Source organism: Hydractinia symbiolongicarpus, chromosome 10 (genome assembly GCF_029227915.1).
Source record: "Hydractinia symbiolongicarpus strain clone_291-10 chromosome 10, HSymV2.1, whole genome shotgun sequence".
NCBI classification, from domain to species: Eukaryota; Metazoa; Cnidaria; class Hydrozoa; order Anthoathecata; family Hydractiniidae; genus Hydractinia; species Hydractinia symbiolongicarpus.
In genome coordinates, this window is record NC_079884.1 from 11,388,868 (window position 1) to 11,406,324 (window position 17,457).

A 17,457-nucleotide genomic window follows, 5' to 3' on the forward strand; every position below is an offset into this window, starting at 1 on the left:
AAAATCAAGCCAATGTGTATTTAACTTCTGGGGTACAATTTAAACAATTCAAAGCTTCTTAAGGGTCGTTTATACAAAGTGTGTTAGGTGTAAACACAAAATATTTCCACTTAAATTTGACCTTAAATTGTAGAAATAGAATATATACATTAATATTTTGCATAATATTAAAAAAAATGCAAAAATCACAAGTTATGCAAAAAAAAAGGTAAAAGGTAAAAGAAGCCACATTCTGGCAAATGATTTCATGCCATTATCATTTTGCACCGGTGGACACCCTATGTGTAAACAAACAAGAAAGTTACACCTGTTTAATAACTTTGAATACGTGTAAGCGACCTCTAAACAGAGACTGAAGTGATTTTCCCTCATATTGGGCGAAATGAAAATTTCTTGTAGCTACCTCCTGCAAATAACGTGCAGAATAAAGAATTTTTGGAAACTATGAATCTCAAGGATTATTAGTTGACAAAATGTTAGTGTAGCTTCAATTGTATTACCTTTAAAAGTGGAGGTTATAGTAAAATATAATAAATCAGATATTGCATATCAATTTTTGTTGAACATCAGAATGCGCCTGCTTAACCTCGGGTTAATTTTATTTTTGATAAATTTTAAGTAGAGATTGAATCATTCCAGTATTAATTTTTCTTTGTTTTAAACTTAATTGGCATACCTGATTGGTTAAAATCTTTGAAAACGATTGAAGCTGAAAGTTTGCAAACATCTACAAACACTTTTTTGGAAACACGTTAGATTCAATTTAAAGTTTGTCATAATAATAACATGGGTATCGCATACCTTTTTATCGTTAAAAACCAAATTAATATACACTTGTTAACACCATGGAGATATAATAAAGAATTACATAGAGGTAACTCATTTGTTATAAACAGACCCTTCATTTTGACCGACCGCTTACGCCAGGTCGGGTGGTTTTGATTCTATCATGGATCAATTTTACTACCCAATCAGGAAGCGATATAAGAAACAAGGCCTGTGCGTCTGGAGAAGCCCTTTTTTCTTTGTCCAACCCCTTAGCCACACAACATCATTTCTTTACATCAGATACTCGGAATCCTCCACCGGAGAGTAGAAACACCCAATCAAAAAACAAATATATATCTCTATAGTATCGAGATGCGATAAAATGCCGGGAGATAATTGTTCTATAGTTGGATGTCATACTAGACGAAGAAAAACAGGGGTATATTAAGTTGCCCTCCGAGAAAGTTGATAATAAAGAATAGAGAAGGGTGTGGCTGAATGTGATAACAAAAGGTAGGAAGCGCAATAAGAATTTAAAGCTGTAAATAAAAAAACGATTGAGTTTACAACTGCGAAGATATTTTCATGCGAAAGATATAATTACATGTAAGTAGCGTACCTTGAAAAATTACAAAACATTATATCGTGCGGTCCGAAATATAAACTCTTTTTATAAAAATAATTGTAGACTCAGAATCATACAAATTCTAAGATTATTTATTCAGACTCAATAGCCTCAGGATAGAGGCTGTCTATAATCTTTTTGCAGGAATCAGCTACAATACAAGAAAATCTCTGAACAGTTATGATTGACAAATCGACTTCTTCATTATTTACTGCTGTAGTTGATGTATGCTTTATTTTATGGAGTTTTAACCCACCTTTACTCTTGCAACGTTTTTTCACAAATTTCGCACATACACGAACCTGGGTCAACCTATAAATAAATAAGAAATTAGCTGTGTCTTTTTAAAAACGAAAGTTTTATTAACAGAAGTCAGATAAAGTTAGCTAGCTAGCTTGCTAAGCGTGAATTTATTATAATGCATTTTCTTAAAAATTACAAAAAGTACTTACATTTTCAGCGATAGATTCTATTTCATCTTCTGGTATTTCATTTTCTTCTAAAAACTCTAAAATTTCATCAAAATTGTCGTCTAAATAGTAAAAAATTTCTTCCTTATGCAATGTTTTCTCTTGTCGCTCTGCCATTTTTGAAGCAGCGTGCACGGTTAGCTTAAAAATGCGCACTTTCAACATTAGCGAAAAATTAATCTTTGGCCCTTTAAAGTTTACCGATTCTCTGAAACAGGGTTTTTGTCTATCAACTATGTATAATATTACGAATATGCGTGCAACATCTTCCTATTGTAATTTGTCTTCATATAAAAATTATGTTATTACGTGGCAATATTAGTTTTTGCATCACAAGTGTATATAGCTTTCCATCTAACTAAGTTTTTTTTATCTTGCTAATCTGTCTATTAGGGAAACATTATAAATTATCATTTGATCTATCTTAAAGGTGATTAGTGATAGACACCGCCCAGATAAGATCCGTTAGCAACTAACAGTATGTAAAATACAGATTATGGAGATAACGTATATTCTGTCTTTGTTCTTTCCCAGGGTGGGTATTTAATTTTAACAAAAGCGACTCCTTGTTTTAACTAAGGGGCGATATATTATTCCCAGAATTTGCAATTGTAACAATTCATCATTTTAGTGATTGGTTTAAACATCGTTACTGTGTTTTTTACATAACTTGTGGTTTTTAAAAACTAGCCAGTTTTGTTTTGACAAATTTAATGACTCAGTTCTAATTCCTCCCATTAAAAATGACACACACTTGTTTTCAAATTCAAACCGTTAGTTATTTAAAAATTGAAATAAACATAGTTATGTAGGATAAATTTTACTTGCTATGGAACCCCATTGATGGTTCTTTTACATTTTTGCTGTCCGACCCGACTCTCAGTTTATGATCTTTTTATTATCCGAATAAATAATATCATTCTTCCAGCTACGGTCCGCAATCTCATTTTTGTCTATACCTGCGTTGCGTACGGCTCTTTTATGCTCGTGCGCACATTGTTTGAACATTTGTTTCACCGACATAAACAACATCACAATCATTACACGGGATTTCGTAGACAATATTACATTGACTCTCCAGACATATTTTGTTTCTTGGATGCAACAGTATACTATGTAGCATCTTTTTAGATTGAAACACTGGCTTTATTTTATGATTTTTTAATACCTGACAAAGTATGTTACTGGTCTCTGGTATATATGGCATACACACTGTAGCTACGTGTTCATCCACTGCAACCTGCCAGATGCGGAAGATGAACCAGTTCTTATCAGTTCTGCTCCTCATTTCCCTTACAACCTTTCTAATGGTTTGTCTCGAGCACCCGTTTGCAAGTAGCTAAGACGTTTATTTTCTCCACTGACTACATTACTCTGTCTAGTAACACTACACTTTCTTTGCAAGAAAATTGGTGATTAAATGTGTAGTTACTGATTTACTGATCTGAGTATCAGACAACGTATAAGATTATTTCTTAGTCTTTGCTTTGGTTTAAATAATTTACTAACCATTCTATGTGGTATAATTGATTGTAATTTACTTAGACGGCACGCTAATTGTAGACAGTCCAAAGAGCGGGTTCTTATAGCAGAAGACACATGTTACAAAACTTAGGATTTTTAATATATCTGGAGATGTATCCCCCTGAAATTATAGTTCTTTAAAGTGACGGTATCTTAAATTATTACGTTTTGTATCCAATAAGGAAAGTTGTCAAGCGAAAGTCGCTATTTCAGAAATAACTCCATTAAAAGGAATCCTGTACCGTACTTACACATTGCGTACAGTCTGTAAGCTAAGTTTTCTACCGGGACAAATACTTTAAAAATGCCAAAATACTTAGTACATTTAAAGAAAAAATCTGTAACATTTTGCCAAGAAAATGACTTCACACAAAAAAAGTGTGTTTAAAGTAGTTGTGATCAAAGTATATCCTATCTTTTACACAACAAAACATCAGTTTAGATCAGTTCAAACAGACTCATCATAATCCGTTTAAGAATATGTCCAAGTTAGACAAAATTTCCACTCGTCCATTTCGTCATCTTTTAATGTATTATTTCTGGAAACCAGATCCTTACCGGGTTACAGATTTTAACAGTGCCTAATGCATTCCCACTTTTCTGCTATAATGCATAGGGTACTATAAAAATTACAGAAGAAACAGTTGTTTTTTTTCGATCTTATTTAAATCAGGATAAGAATCACCTGGTAAAGAGAAGTGTTATCAGTCCATAAGCAGTCCTTTTCTTCTTTATTTTAATCATTTAAAAGTCCAAGAAAGAAAAGACTACTTTACATTTAACTACTTGGTTAGTTTTGGAGGAAAACTACTTAAGAAAGGAATTTCATTTCAAATTTTATCATTGTATCTTGACAAAAGGGTATTAATGTTAATAAGCGGCTAGCTGGTGTGATTAACAAGAGATTAATCTATTCCCATGTCTTAAAATTTTCAACATCGTATCCAGGTTTTTTTTTAACATTTTAAAAGGTCTTTTTTAGCCGCCAAATCAGCGCTAGCGGCTTTGACAAAGGCAACAAAGCCTGGGGACGAGGATGATTATTATTTAGTTTTGATATATTAGTAATGTTTTCACTTTTCTTTAAGCAACTCTTAAGGAATTTTAAAATTTAAGACATTTGTACAAGTCAAAACTTGCTTATTCAAAAATAATACACAAGAGAAAAGAAGTGTTGACACCTACATGTTTATAATTAATACTATTCGTTTAATGCATGATTAAAACTGTAAAGCAGAGAAGCAGAGAATGATAATAAAAGAATTCTGCTTATTTTGCCAGGTTAGCTTCCACATCAAAAGCAAAGCTACCAGACCAATCTGCAATGCATAATGCAGACAAGGTTATGTTCTAAGGAATCCACATGGCAACGTTTTAATGCCAAGTACGGAAAGTTAGGTGGCACCAGGACTCTGTACACTGAGAAAATAGATCTGTATTTCAAAAGCTTAATGCAATAAGGCCAGTCGAGTTATTATTAATTAAAATGGCAACTAAGTTGCGTCATTGTTGTTATCTGTAAATTTATTCTGTTTGCGTAGGTCCTGTAATGCACGCCGTTGGTAGCAAAATTCAATTCAAATTGACATTCAACATTTGATGAAATCTATTCAACAATCACGGAAATTCATTCATCACACAATGAAATTTATCCAACATTCAATGTAATTTGTTTTACACTCAATAAGCATTCAACATTTAACTTTTTTAGATTTTGTCTCTCTGAACAAACAGAAAAATGCAAAGTGTGTAAAATCGCACATTTTTACCAAGAGTGTATGTCTAGTGTATCTTCTTCACTAAGTATGCCATTAAGTCACACCTCGCATAGAGACAAATTATAAGCTTTACGCATCGTGTGATTTTTATGTATCACTGTTCTGTAATCGATTTCAAATAAACCAGAATCATCTTGGCAGTGAAGCACATAGAAGAACAAGTGCAATACACAAAAACATACTCTTTCCATACGTGTTCTATTTCTTGGTTTCTTATTGAAAGGGTCATCAATATAACTTCCTTGACCTTCCCTGCTTTTGTTCAAAATTGCTATGCATACTACCCTAGTCCTCCGCATATAAGGCCATTACCCGAATTTTTGACAATTTTGAAACTTTAAAAAAAAACACTCCTGGATAATGGCTCAGTGGACCAATACTCCCGGGGATAAACCCAGAGCTTTTTAACAGGACGGGGTTATATGCGGGATAGGGAGGGGGGTGAACAAAACATTTTTAGTGCCATGATCTACCCGAACTTTAAATAAATAGATTTATTTCATCGTTAAGATAAAACTAAAACTAAAATCTATAATATAATGCCCGTATACGTTTGTCTCTCACGCAAAATGGTAGCTTAGCTGCGCAGGTAGCGAGACGCACGCAATGCGGTATAAAAAGGACGGGTGAACCCGTGAATTTTTTCACGGGCTAACGACTAGTGCTAATTAAAGCTAAAAGATAGATTGGACGGAGCAAGTAGAAAACGCAGATTGTCTTATCATCAAGCCCCGTTAGTAGTAACTATTAACCGTTTATATATTTTATTAAAAAAGTAAAAATACAAAATGAAACTAAGGCATAAGGTTTTAAAAAGTTGACGTGTCATTGTCAGTTTCAAGCATGAGGCTCCTTTACAACTCTTTTGAAATGTTTCAGACTAATAATTATTTTAAATTCATGGTCCAAAGTTCTGTCTCACAACAATGGTCCTCTAGTTTTTTTTGGGATTGTCATTCACTTTTAAAGTTTGGTGCCAGAAAGTTGTCTTGGAACACATGGTGTCGTATTTAAGCTGTATACAAGAGAATTTGTCAACAACAAATTCGCAATAGGCACAATTTGTTAATATTTTTTAAGTTTGTGAGAATAAAAATAATACCGTTTCAGATAAATTGTTATCGCACTCTGGATACGCCTGGAGTACCCATCTACGCGCAGGTAAATCACTAAACCCGTAATAGTCAGTGATGGTCATCAAAATGCAGCTACGACCCATATTCTTAGATGTATGACCATGTCGTTTTGAACAGCATTATTATTTAAATCGATGCGAACCAACGACTTTTGTACTTGTTGTCACGCAATCTCATGCTCCGTAAGAACCCGCAAGGGATGTCTACCCAGTCTCCCCGGTTGCACCTTGATTCACGTTACACTTTTTCACAATTTGACCAGAATGTTCATTACATCACTATCAGTATAATCTTGCAAATGCACCTTATATTTACATAAAAACTTCTTGCAATTTTAAGTGCGTAAGCCTACATCACACAAATCTTTAAGTACCTGTGACAATTAGCTTTGAGAGGTCTGGTATGTGACTTTTTCGACACTGCAATCACTTCTTAGAATCCAAATGTTTTTGAATGCAGTAAGAAGAGTTCGGAACACAGTATCACTTTCTTTTCAAAATTAATTCCTTTTCAATTTCTAAACAACATATTAATAAAGAATTTAGTTTGTTCTTTCATTTGCTTAACTTCATCCTTAAGAAGATGTTTGGCCCAGCAGCGAGTTCAAACATATTAAAAATTCTGTTGGAAAATCAGTGTACGCGATTATTATTTTTGTTAGGAACACTTGTGATGATGTTGGATTTCACCACACCAGAGCTGAGTTGACTAATGAATTCCATTAAATGTTGGATGAATTTCACTGAATGTTAAATGTCTCGTTGAATGAAACTTTGCTACGAACTTATTTTTTTTTTCACTGAAGTTTAACTGAGACCACACATGCTTTTTGAAGCCATAGTAGCTGAAATTTCTTCTGTATGCTGCGTTATTATTAAAACGTAAAAAATATTTAAAAAGCCCCTCTCCATTAAGTACGTCATTGATAGACACATTTTGTAATAAAAACCTTGAAACAATTACGTCTATCAAGTAACGCTTCAAAATATGTCTGTTAAAGTTTGAATTTGCGAATGCTTCATCTCATCCTCAATTGTGGAAAAATCCTTGAATGCTACCCATTGTTTCCATACGTTTAAGTCCAAATAAAAGCTTTGCAGCTACATTCTCACTTGTCAATAAGTTAAAAAGCTGCTTAGGAGCTCAGGGTACCGATTTGAGAACTTACTATAATTAAGAAGATATCGCATGTGTATTCGTTAAAGTGTATTCGTTAAATACAGGAAAACCCCCCTACGGTGGACATCATTTTTAGCGAACAACTTGCTCTACTGTTCATATAAACAGGTAAAATGACGGACACACTCTCATAAAAAACATCTACGTAGCCGACACTTTATAGCCAGCCTCTCTTCGCAATAGACTTTATTTGAAAGTCCTAATTAATACTTCTCTAAGACCTGACGTCTCTACAGCGTACATGACCAACAATCAGACATATAAAATAGTTCTTGTAAGATATTTGTTTATATTTTACTTAAGAAATAAAATTCGAAACGTTTTATTTTTATGAACTTTTAAGTTTTCTTTACTTTTTTTTAAAGGTTAATATATGTAAACAATATAATCTCCCAAACTTGAGTTTACTTTGACACACCAGAGCACCTTATAACCTTATCTGCAAAGAACCTTTATTTAATAAACACTTCTCTGTAGCGGACATTTCTTTAAAGTCCCGATAGTGTACAATAGGTAGAGGTTTGACTGTAACAGCAATTGTCCACTTCTGGTATATTTTAGTGTGTGAATTAGTATTTTAGCGTGTGAATTAGTATTTTAGTGTGTGATTTAGTATTTTAGTGTGTGAATTAGTATTTTAGTGTGTGAATTAGTATTTTAGTATGTGAATTAGTATTTTAGTGTGTGATTTAGTATTTTAGCGTGTGAATTAGTATTTTAGTGTGTGAATTAGTATTTTAGTGTGTGAATTAGTATTTTAGTGTGTAAATTAGTATTTTAGTGTGTGAATTAGTATTTTAGTGTGTGAATTAGTATTTTAGTGTGCTAGTTAGTACTTAGGTGTGTAAATAAGTCTGTCTCCTATGTCTCCTACAGCATCATATTCGTGGCAATTTTTATCAACAAGGCTTCAGGGCGGATTAGTGTACGAAGGGGTGAAAATACTTGGATGAACTAACTATCTCTAGTGTATAGCTACACCAGAGACAATGAATTAGTTTTTGTGAAATAGGGGTCAAAGAAATTGCAGCGGGCCTAGCTCCCTGATTCTACCGGACCTGTTTAACACTTTGAAAAAAATTTTAAAGTGTTTTAACAGAATATTTGATGCCTAAAATACCCAGTGTGGGCGTTTCCATTGTGTGAAATAATAATAATAGCGTAATTAAAAGAAGACAAGAAAAATGAGATATGTTTTCATAAGTATTGTTATGACTATACATACAAAAATTAGGGTTTGAAGCAGGCTAATAACGTTTGCATACATCAAAATTTCTCTGTGGTTCGTCGCCATCTTTGATGAAAGCCTGATTTCCAACTTGGTTGCCATTGTGGATCGAAAACTGATCCCGAAGCTGACTTTTTACTCAAATCATCTGTAATGCAAGCCTTGTATTCTTCAAAACACTAAAAATCATACATATTTATTGTCAAGTTTTGAAGTTTGCGTAGATAAAAATATATATATAAATCTATAAAGGGATTGAGCACACCTTTTTTTTCTTCCCCTCTCCATAAGCAACTGCATAAAGAGCGATAAATGCCAAAATCAATATGCCCTTCATATTTATGTTATACTCGCCTTTTCTGTTTGCATCTTTTGAAACCAACCCTTTTTAAGTCTTATTTGCATCAAATTCTGTCACCATGGTGATATACTGTTAATATATGTACTCTTTTTCAATACATATGATATTTATTCCAAATTACCGCAGCAAAGAAATTGCTTCCTGCACAATACAATCTCTATGGTAGCACAACACAAAGTCATAAGTCTACTTACAGCTATTGTAGTTACAAGTTTTAAAAGTGCTATTTACGAATATTAAAAAAAGATAAAAGCTATTTTAGTTCATTCCTGTATATTTGAAACAAATATTCTGATAAAATTGGAAGAGTAGTATATTATAAATTTGTTTTTTTTTTTAGTCACGATCATGTCATTTAAAACAACCTTTTTATCCAGCATGAGTTTTAGAAAATTGTACAATCTCAACCAAAATAAACTTGACCATTCGCATTTGTTAATTAACTGACATTTACCGGCAACAATGACATAATAAATTATATTTTGGTCAAGTGCATCGGATACATAAAGTGCCCATGAGCTATAAATCCGGATCCGCTTTCGATAAAGACGTCATATTTGTACAAAGGTTCCCCCCAACTCGTTTTATCGGATAAAATGGAGGATAATTCGAGTTGGTTTTTAAACGATTCAACTAAAAGTAGCACCTAAATTTTTTCGCTTGTGAGTCCGCTCCGCAATCTTTCTATATTGAAGGTGTCCTTTTTTAACGATAAAGGTAAAAAGGTCTGTTTTAACATAACAAATATTATGCTTGGTTAAAGACACCACAGTCACCTCAACCCCAAGGTATGTTTACACTATGAGTTAACGCATTAACGGCGCTAATTAAGGGGCTGTGTGTGTTAAAGACTTTAACAAGATGAAGTTTTCAAGTGTTATTTTTTTTTTCTTTTACAAGATGGTGGTGATTTAAATGATAGGCGTGAAAAACACCAGGTTTAAGATACAAAAACGTTTTGATATTTTCGTCAGTTTTTGAACATGCTAAAAAGGTTCAAGTAGTCACTTCTTTGGAGCCGGGAGGCAGCAAAGTTGCCATTTGGACCAGGTAGAGAGTGTCATTCTCTAGCACTCTAGCATACTTACGTCGGGTCCCACGAACGTCCCGAAATTCAGGAGAAACGGTGGTGTTGGTGTCAGCAAAAATTAGCATGTTTCCATACTATGGATTTAACTACATAACCTAAGATCTAAAGTCCTAAGTCCGTTGTGAGCATTGACAACTGAACTTAGACAATTTCAAAATGCGCGACTTAAATATAAAAACAATCAACGTAACGACTTGTGGCGGTAAAGTTCGAAGTAATCTCTCCTTTTATATTATATTTTGCCAATTATTATAGTTGTAACCAATATAGCAAAAGTAAAAGTAACAAAAGTTTAAGTATCTGGTTAATCTTGTAGAAGAGTTCATATTTTTTAGAGTATATGGGCTCCAGGTTGCATCTTTAATACATCTTTGTCGTCCCCAACGTTTGTTGCCTGATATTTTTTAGTCGCCCCACCTATGTAACGAAATAATTTTGTTGAAACTAAGGCGCAAAGTATATAAATTTAGTGTCTTTTAATTAATCGAAGCTTTAAACTGATAACATTAATTTTTTGGATCGCAGATTTATCGATTTTGACCATCTATTTTTGTTGGCTCCTTCGAGAGTTCAGAAATCGTAAAACAACAATTAGTGAATTCGCGCGCTTTTTTATGCTTGTACCTCCCAATATTAAATGGTCACAAAACTTAATAATGATGATGAACAAAAGTGACGTCCTCTTACACTCAAAATGAAAACTTAAAGGAGCTGGAATCGAAGTTGGGGTTGGAAAGGTAAACAGAAAACTTAGGGCCCGGGGTCTTGTACATTGCGTCCAAAAGCGCGAGAAAATTCATCATGGCTGCGAAAAAAGGTAAAAGAACAGCAGACACTTATCTCACTGATCAGAATTGGGACAAAGAAGATACAAAAAGCGACGAAGAAGAAGAGGTGATATGTTTTCTATCGCTGGATATGTTTTCAACATTTAACTTACTTAAGTTATATTTATAAAAATTTACATTTGTATTACTGTAGCCTGCTATATCTAGCTAGCTAGCTGGCTGGAACCGGAGTAAGAAGGCTGTTTAGGTAGTGCAGATAATAGCTAGGTAGCTAGATGTGCATATTTTACATGTCTAGCCTTATAAATATCGAGGGATATACCCTGTCTATTATTTCCAGGAGGGACCATGGCTTAGATGGAGAGTCCTAGAGTATTTAATGCTCATTTTGAGCTATGCAGACCCAATTAGGGCCTGCACGCTCTACTAGACAACTCCCGGCAACATCCAACAGCCCACACCAGTGTGCCATCTCCCCAATTTCCCTCACATGGCTTGGGTCAACCCGGGGCTATGGTAACATTCACTCGCCCATGTTGAATCACCGTCAAGAGGAATCGAACCCTGGTCTCCCGCACAGAGTACGAGAGCTATAACCACTAATTTACGGCGCCACTAAACAAACGTGTGTGGGTAAATGCATAGACCTTTTTTAATGTTTACATTTTTCACCGTAAGCATTCTGGCTCTAACAACTGCATGACAGGCAGAAAGGTGTGGGAGCTTGCTGAATAAGAGGTATTTTTTAACCTATTTTTTTCTACGGAATCATTGTTGGTAGCCTTAAACTCTATAGTTGTATAGCTAGGAATAGATGAATAAGTTATGATTGACGTATATTCATATAAAGTCGTAATGATATTTGTGAGAAGGAACAGACTGAAAAGGACCTGATTTCACCTAGCGCCTGCATCTTTTTTCTGCCATGCAATTGTAAAAGCCAAGGGCTTTACCGTGAATAATGTAAACATTAAAAAACAGCCCTTAAAATTAGAATTTTTTAGATATTTGTTTCTGGCTTTTTTTTATAAAAAGATCTTATTTTTTTGTTGATTATAGTACAATAAATGTAACACAATTACCAGTAAACTCAATAATGTTATATATTCAAAATATATAAAATAAAAGCAATGCCAAATATATGCATGTCTTATTAAACTTAAAATCAAAGTCAAGAGAAGATAACATGTATAAAAAATATTATCCTCTCTTGACTTGGGTTTTAAGTTTAAGAAGACATGCATATATTTGAAATTGCTTTCATTTTATATTAATAAGTTTATTGATAACCTTCTTGACGTCTTTTTTTAATTTTGTTTACAAAATAATGATGCGGCGAACAATTTTTCCTTTCTTTGATTAACCAATCACAAATAATATCTACCTCCTTTTCGTTGTTTTTGAAGTTATCAATAACACTTGACATAAACTTGTAAAGAAAATTTAAAATAACTATGTTCATAACGCATCTTGTGAAATCTTGTATCATGATGAAGTTTGCCGCTCTCTTGCCATGTTTTGCATTGATGGTATAGCTGCCAAAATGCACTCAATGCTAAGTCCGAGTCAATGTTAGGGTTCATTTCCAGTATCAGAAAAGGGAAATTAGACCCGAGACTGAACATTATATACATGTGCGATCGTTACTAGCATTTTTATTATAACTTTGACTGGTGAATCTGATTTAGCAGGATTTAAAAAGGTGAAGGAATAGGTTTGTAATGAAAAAATATAATCAATATTTATTTACAATAGACTTAGGGCAATTGAAGGATTCAATAAATTTAAAAAAAAATCATGCGAGGAGAAAGTTCACCCTGACAAAATTTTGTCAATGAGGTTTTTTTTCTAATCACATCAGCATTCCCCTCATCATTTATTGTGTGCTGATGTGAATTAGAAAGCCTGATTATTGATACTGGCAGTTTTGCCAATTTTGAATTCTATTCTCAATTTAACTTGAACATGATAACGTGAGTACGCTACTCATCCTCTAGAAATTTTTATAAGAAACCACATTTTTTTCACCTTGAATCTTCTGTCATCCACATTTTGTAACTTTTATGTTCAATTTTTGAGAAAACAATATTCGTCAGGAAGATACAGGTTTTTAGGTTTGACTCCTGTTGTAAAAAAAAAATGAAGAACTCTAAACGTATGGTTTTGTTAGTAAGTCAAAAACATTCCAATTAAATATTTAAATCATCCATAGAAGCTTCAACATGTTACTTAATGTATGTGTGACCAAATTTCTGAAGAGAACTCTAACCCTTCCAGGATGAGATAACAGCATTTTTTCATGAAAAACCTAAATTAATATCTGATATAGCCCCATCATAGTACAGCTTTAAATGTAAATCAAAAAATTTTGTGCATTATCTATGCAAAGTGAAAAAGAATACTGTTAGTCAATTTTTTTAATTCCTTCACAGCCTTGTAGCTAAAGGACGTTTAACCCCAACCAAAGTTTTGTCAAAAATTGTCATTCAAGCCTATTTCAAAGTCAATAATTAAATATGCCACAAAAGACCCCTTCATTTTTGAAAGTGATAATTATCACATCAGCACCTCTTTTTGAAGACACTGAAATTTTACAAAATGTGGATTTATTGACAGTGATTGTTCTTTCCGTATGTTTGGTTTGTTCTTTAACATACGTGTTGCCGTACCTTTCAGACTGGTACTTTCAAAGAAGCTAGTGAAGACGTATTGGCGAAAAGAGTGTAAGAAATGTATTTTGTATATATTGTAATTAAATCTGAATTTTTGATTCTGATTTTTGATGTTGTAGTTATAAGTGCAACCTAAGATATGGTGTGTTGAGCAATATTTTATTTTTCGTGGGCAGCTTTGTAAGCAATTTCCTTCCTTTAGTTTTAAAAAGGCAAAGAGAAGAGTTGGATCAGATAACACTTGTGATACTTCAACAAAGGTGAGTTAATAAGCAAATAAAATGGCTTCTAGCTAAAACAAGGAAATCAGGAAATGATTGAGTATCAGGGAAATCAAGAAAATTAGTATTTACTTTTCCTAAGAGTCAATTAACCTTTTGTAATCTTTGTCATTCAGCGAAGTAAATAATGTCTTTTCAACATACCATAGGGAAATTTAGAAATTTAAGCAAAAACGGTGTAAAAAGTTAGGAAATTTGTTTGACAAAATTTGCTAGAAGCTCTTTACTTGTTTAAAATATAATTACTACTGTGTTTATTTTGCAGTCGAATCCTTTTGGTGGTTTTGGTGGCTTTTCTACATTTTCAGCGAAACCACCTGCTTCTACTGTTGCTAGTATAACAAAAGCAACCGTAACTATTTCCGATCAGAAGTCTAATTTTTGGTCCAATACAAATGAAAACAAAGATTTCTTTGCAAGCCGTGACGAGCCAACAACGAAAATAGATTCTTCGAATACCAAGAAAGACAATCTAACTAAAGCTGATAACTCAGCGTCTAAAATGACCAGTACGAATACTACTGAGGATAATGATGTCTATTTTGAGCAGTTAGCATCACTCAACCATTGTGTATTGTCGTGGATCAAACAACACGTGGACAAGAACCCGTGTATTGATTTAACGCCTGTGTTTAATGATTACCAAAAACATTTGAAAGAGCTAGAGTCAAAATACTCGCCGAAGACAAAGAAGAATATTGTTGCTCTAGATACGAACGCAAATGTATTTAAAACACCAGACAGTAGGAATGCATCGCCTATTACAAGTGTTGCTGCTTCTACTAAAATGATGACAATGTTTACTTCATCGACACCTATTCAAAAAAACAGTGCTATCCCTGCAGGTACGAGATTGTGGCTACTTTATTTGAAATCATTTTTGCGCCCAAAAATCTATAATGTGCAGAGATTTTTCTAATAATAATTTTTTCGCAAATATTAAATTTAGCAATTTAGTGAATTCTTGCCAAAATCGGGAAATGTTGAAATTGTTCTTTGGAAACTTTAGTTTTCATGAGATTTTGTCATCTTAGGAACTAAATTTTCGTCGTGTTTTTCGCTATCTTTTGTTGTTTTCACAAAAACAAAAGATTAAAAATAGAATAACAACTCAGGTTTTGAACTTTTAAAAGCTTTAACGTAATTTTTTTTTATTGGATATAGTACAATTAAATTTAAATACTACATTGCAATGATAGATTTAATTTTCTGATCGTCTGTGAAATTTAATTCTTGCAAGCTTTTTTTAGTTTTCCCTTTTGCAATATTTAAGTCTTTAACTCTAGGTATAGAAACTCATTTCTTGTGAAATGCCCTTATTCACCTCCGTTGTGGAAAAATTATTTAAAAAAGGTCTTTGTAGAAAAATTTTTTCCTTATGTGTATCACCATAATCATTATAAAGTTTTTAAAGTACATTGGCCCCTGAGATTATCAATTACAAAAGATGAATTGTTGCCAAAAAATTTTGATCAAAGTCGTAAAATGGTATAAAAATAAATGCATATAAGCGGAAATAGGAGATTTGTACCGATTCAAAAGATAAGACGAATAAGGTTGCATTAGAGAGCTTATATGACAACCTAAAAGTTAAACAGAATTTTGGAGTAAGAGTTTATGCTGACGTCAGCAGTAGTTAATGCTGTAAAGGATTTTCAGACTAAATAACGTTATAGTATCATTAGTTCATTGTGAATTATTCAGAGACGGCATACTTAAAATATAAAATTTATGCAAGCGTGTTGGACTTTATCGCTAAAGTTTATTGCGCGAAAAATTGTATTTTGACTTGTGCGCGGAAGATATTGCGTTTTTTTTTTGAAAAAAAAAAAAATTGTTGCCCTTCTTTGTTTAATCCTAAACAATAATTTTCTTCAATTGCGAAAGTCAGCGTTCGCAAAAAATATTTTTAGCTGTAGTTTTTGTCGCAAAAATCTTGAACTTAAAACATATAATCTTGAGCTTTATCTAAAAAAGGTTTTGAAAGGGTTGTAACTGTCACAGTTGGGATCGTGAACATTTACCGAGAGTTGTGGTTAGTGAAATGTCTTTTCATAAGATTTGCCCATCTGTTTAGCGACAAATTTTGGGACGAATAATTTGTTATTTGCCACGTCATCACTTGTAACAAAGACGGAAGAAAAACAAAACACAGAAAATAACGAAAACGAAGAAGATACAAATCTAGAACCAGAACGAAAAACGTAAGTGTCGTTCTATTGCAGAGTTTAGTCATTTTTTTAGTTGTCTTTCTGATGACTTAAAAAATTCAGCGATTTTTTTCCAGGAGTATCTCGTTTAGTATTTAAGTGTATATCGCGAAAGTATTATGTTTTTATTATGGTTTAACGTATTTAAACTGAAGCTGCAGTGGAAAAAAAACAATATTAACCATTAATTATGGTACAGCTACATTTTAACCAGCAATAGGTGCGGTGTTTACGGAAGGGGGAGGCGTATTTAATAATTTTTTATAGGTTATGGAATTCTTACTTTATATTTATTTTTTCTATATTTAAATGTGATGTGGGGGATTTGTCTACGCCAACCCCCGTCCAGCTCTTAAAACAAAATAGCGGTTGGCAGCAGTTTTCGTCAAATTGTTTGCAAAATTTTGCCATGCGGTGAATGCGCCAATCGAAAGGCTGCGATATACATTTTATTCAATCGACCAGCCTGAACGGTTCTCGTTGTTGTTACCCGAGGTTGTTGTCGGAGGGGCTTGGTCCCTGTCACCTTTTGTGCGATAACTACGGTTAGCTGTTTTAAAAAACACAGTTGAATGTTGATGTTCTAACTTTTGTTTGAAACAACTTTTTATCATCTGTCATTTAGTTGCATTACGTTTTTTTTAAATTTAGCACAAAAAAAGACATGAACTTAAGTATCGAATTTAGGCTGTTTTTAAATAATTTTACTTAAATGGAGTTTTATTTATTTTAAATATTTCACATGTTTCAAAAAGCCTGCCTGAAAGCAACAAACTAGGCCTTTTATCAAGCTCCTTGTTTTGAATTTTGACATTTTAATTTTAGTATTGTAGAAGACGATGCATTTTATCAAATTCGTTGCAAACTATTCTTTAAAAAAGGCGCCAATTGGCAAGAGCTTGGTATTGGCATGTTATATCTCAAACCGTGCGGTGAGAAAACTCAGTTACTGATCCGAATGGAGACGACTACAGGAAAAGTTTTACTAAACATTAACTTGGCTGAAGATATGCCCATTTCTAGAAGTGGCAAGAACAACGTAATGTTGGTTTCAGTTCCTAATCCACCCGTTTTCACGAAACCTGCAGACGGAGATAATAGCATACCATGTACTTATTTGATTAGGGTGAAAGGAGCAACTGAAGCTGACGAACTTTTATCAAAAATGAAACCTACATGAGTTATTTTTTATGAATAAATAATTTTTTTGTTTATTTGTGTCGTTTTTATGTTAATGACTGAGCAACATTAACATTCCATTCAAAACTTCCCAAAAATTTTAAAGCGTTTACAGGACGAACGCGCTAATGCGACCCAAAAGTCCTGGGGACGAGGTTGGACCTACTA

At 33.3% G+C, this 17,457-nt stretch overlaps 1 protein-coding gene across 1 annotated transcript; it reads left to right on the top strand.

Moving 5' to 3' along the window:
* Positions 1–10,907: 10,907 nt before the first annotated feature.
* LOC130612429 (nuclear pore complex protein Nup50-like) lies at positions 10,908–17,324 on the top strand. Its single transcript, XM_057433733.1, has 6 exons — positions 10,908–11,053; positions 13,624–13,670; positions 13,822–13,879; positions 14,166–14,745; positions 15,978–16,104; positions 16,936–17,324. The coding sequence occupies exons 1-6, from the start codon at positions 10,961–10,963 to the stop codon at positions 17,288–17,290; spliced, it is 1,260 nt and encodes a 419-aa protein (XP_057289716.1). The 5' UTR covers positions 10,908–10,960; the 3' UTR covers positions 17,291–17,324.
* Positions 17,325–17,457: the final 133 nt, after the last annotated feature.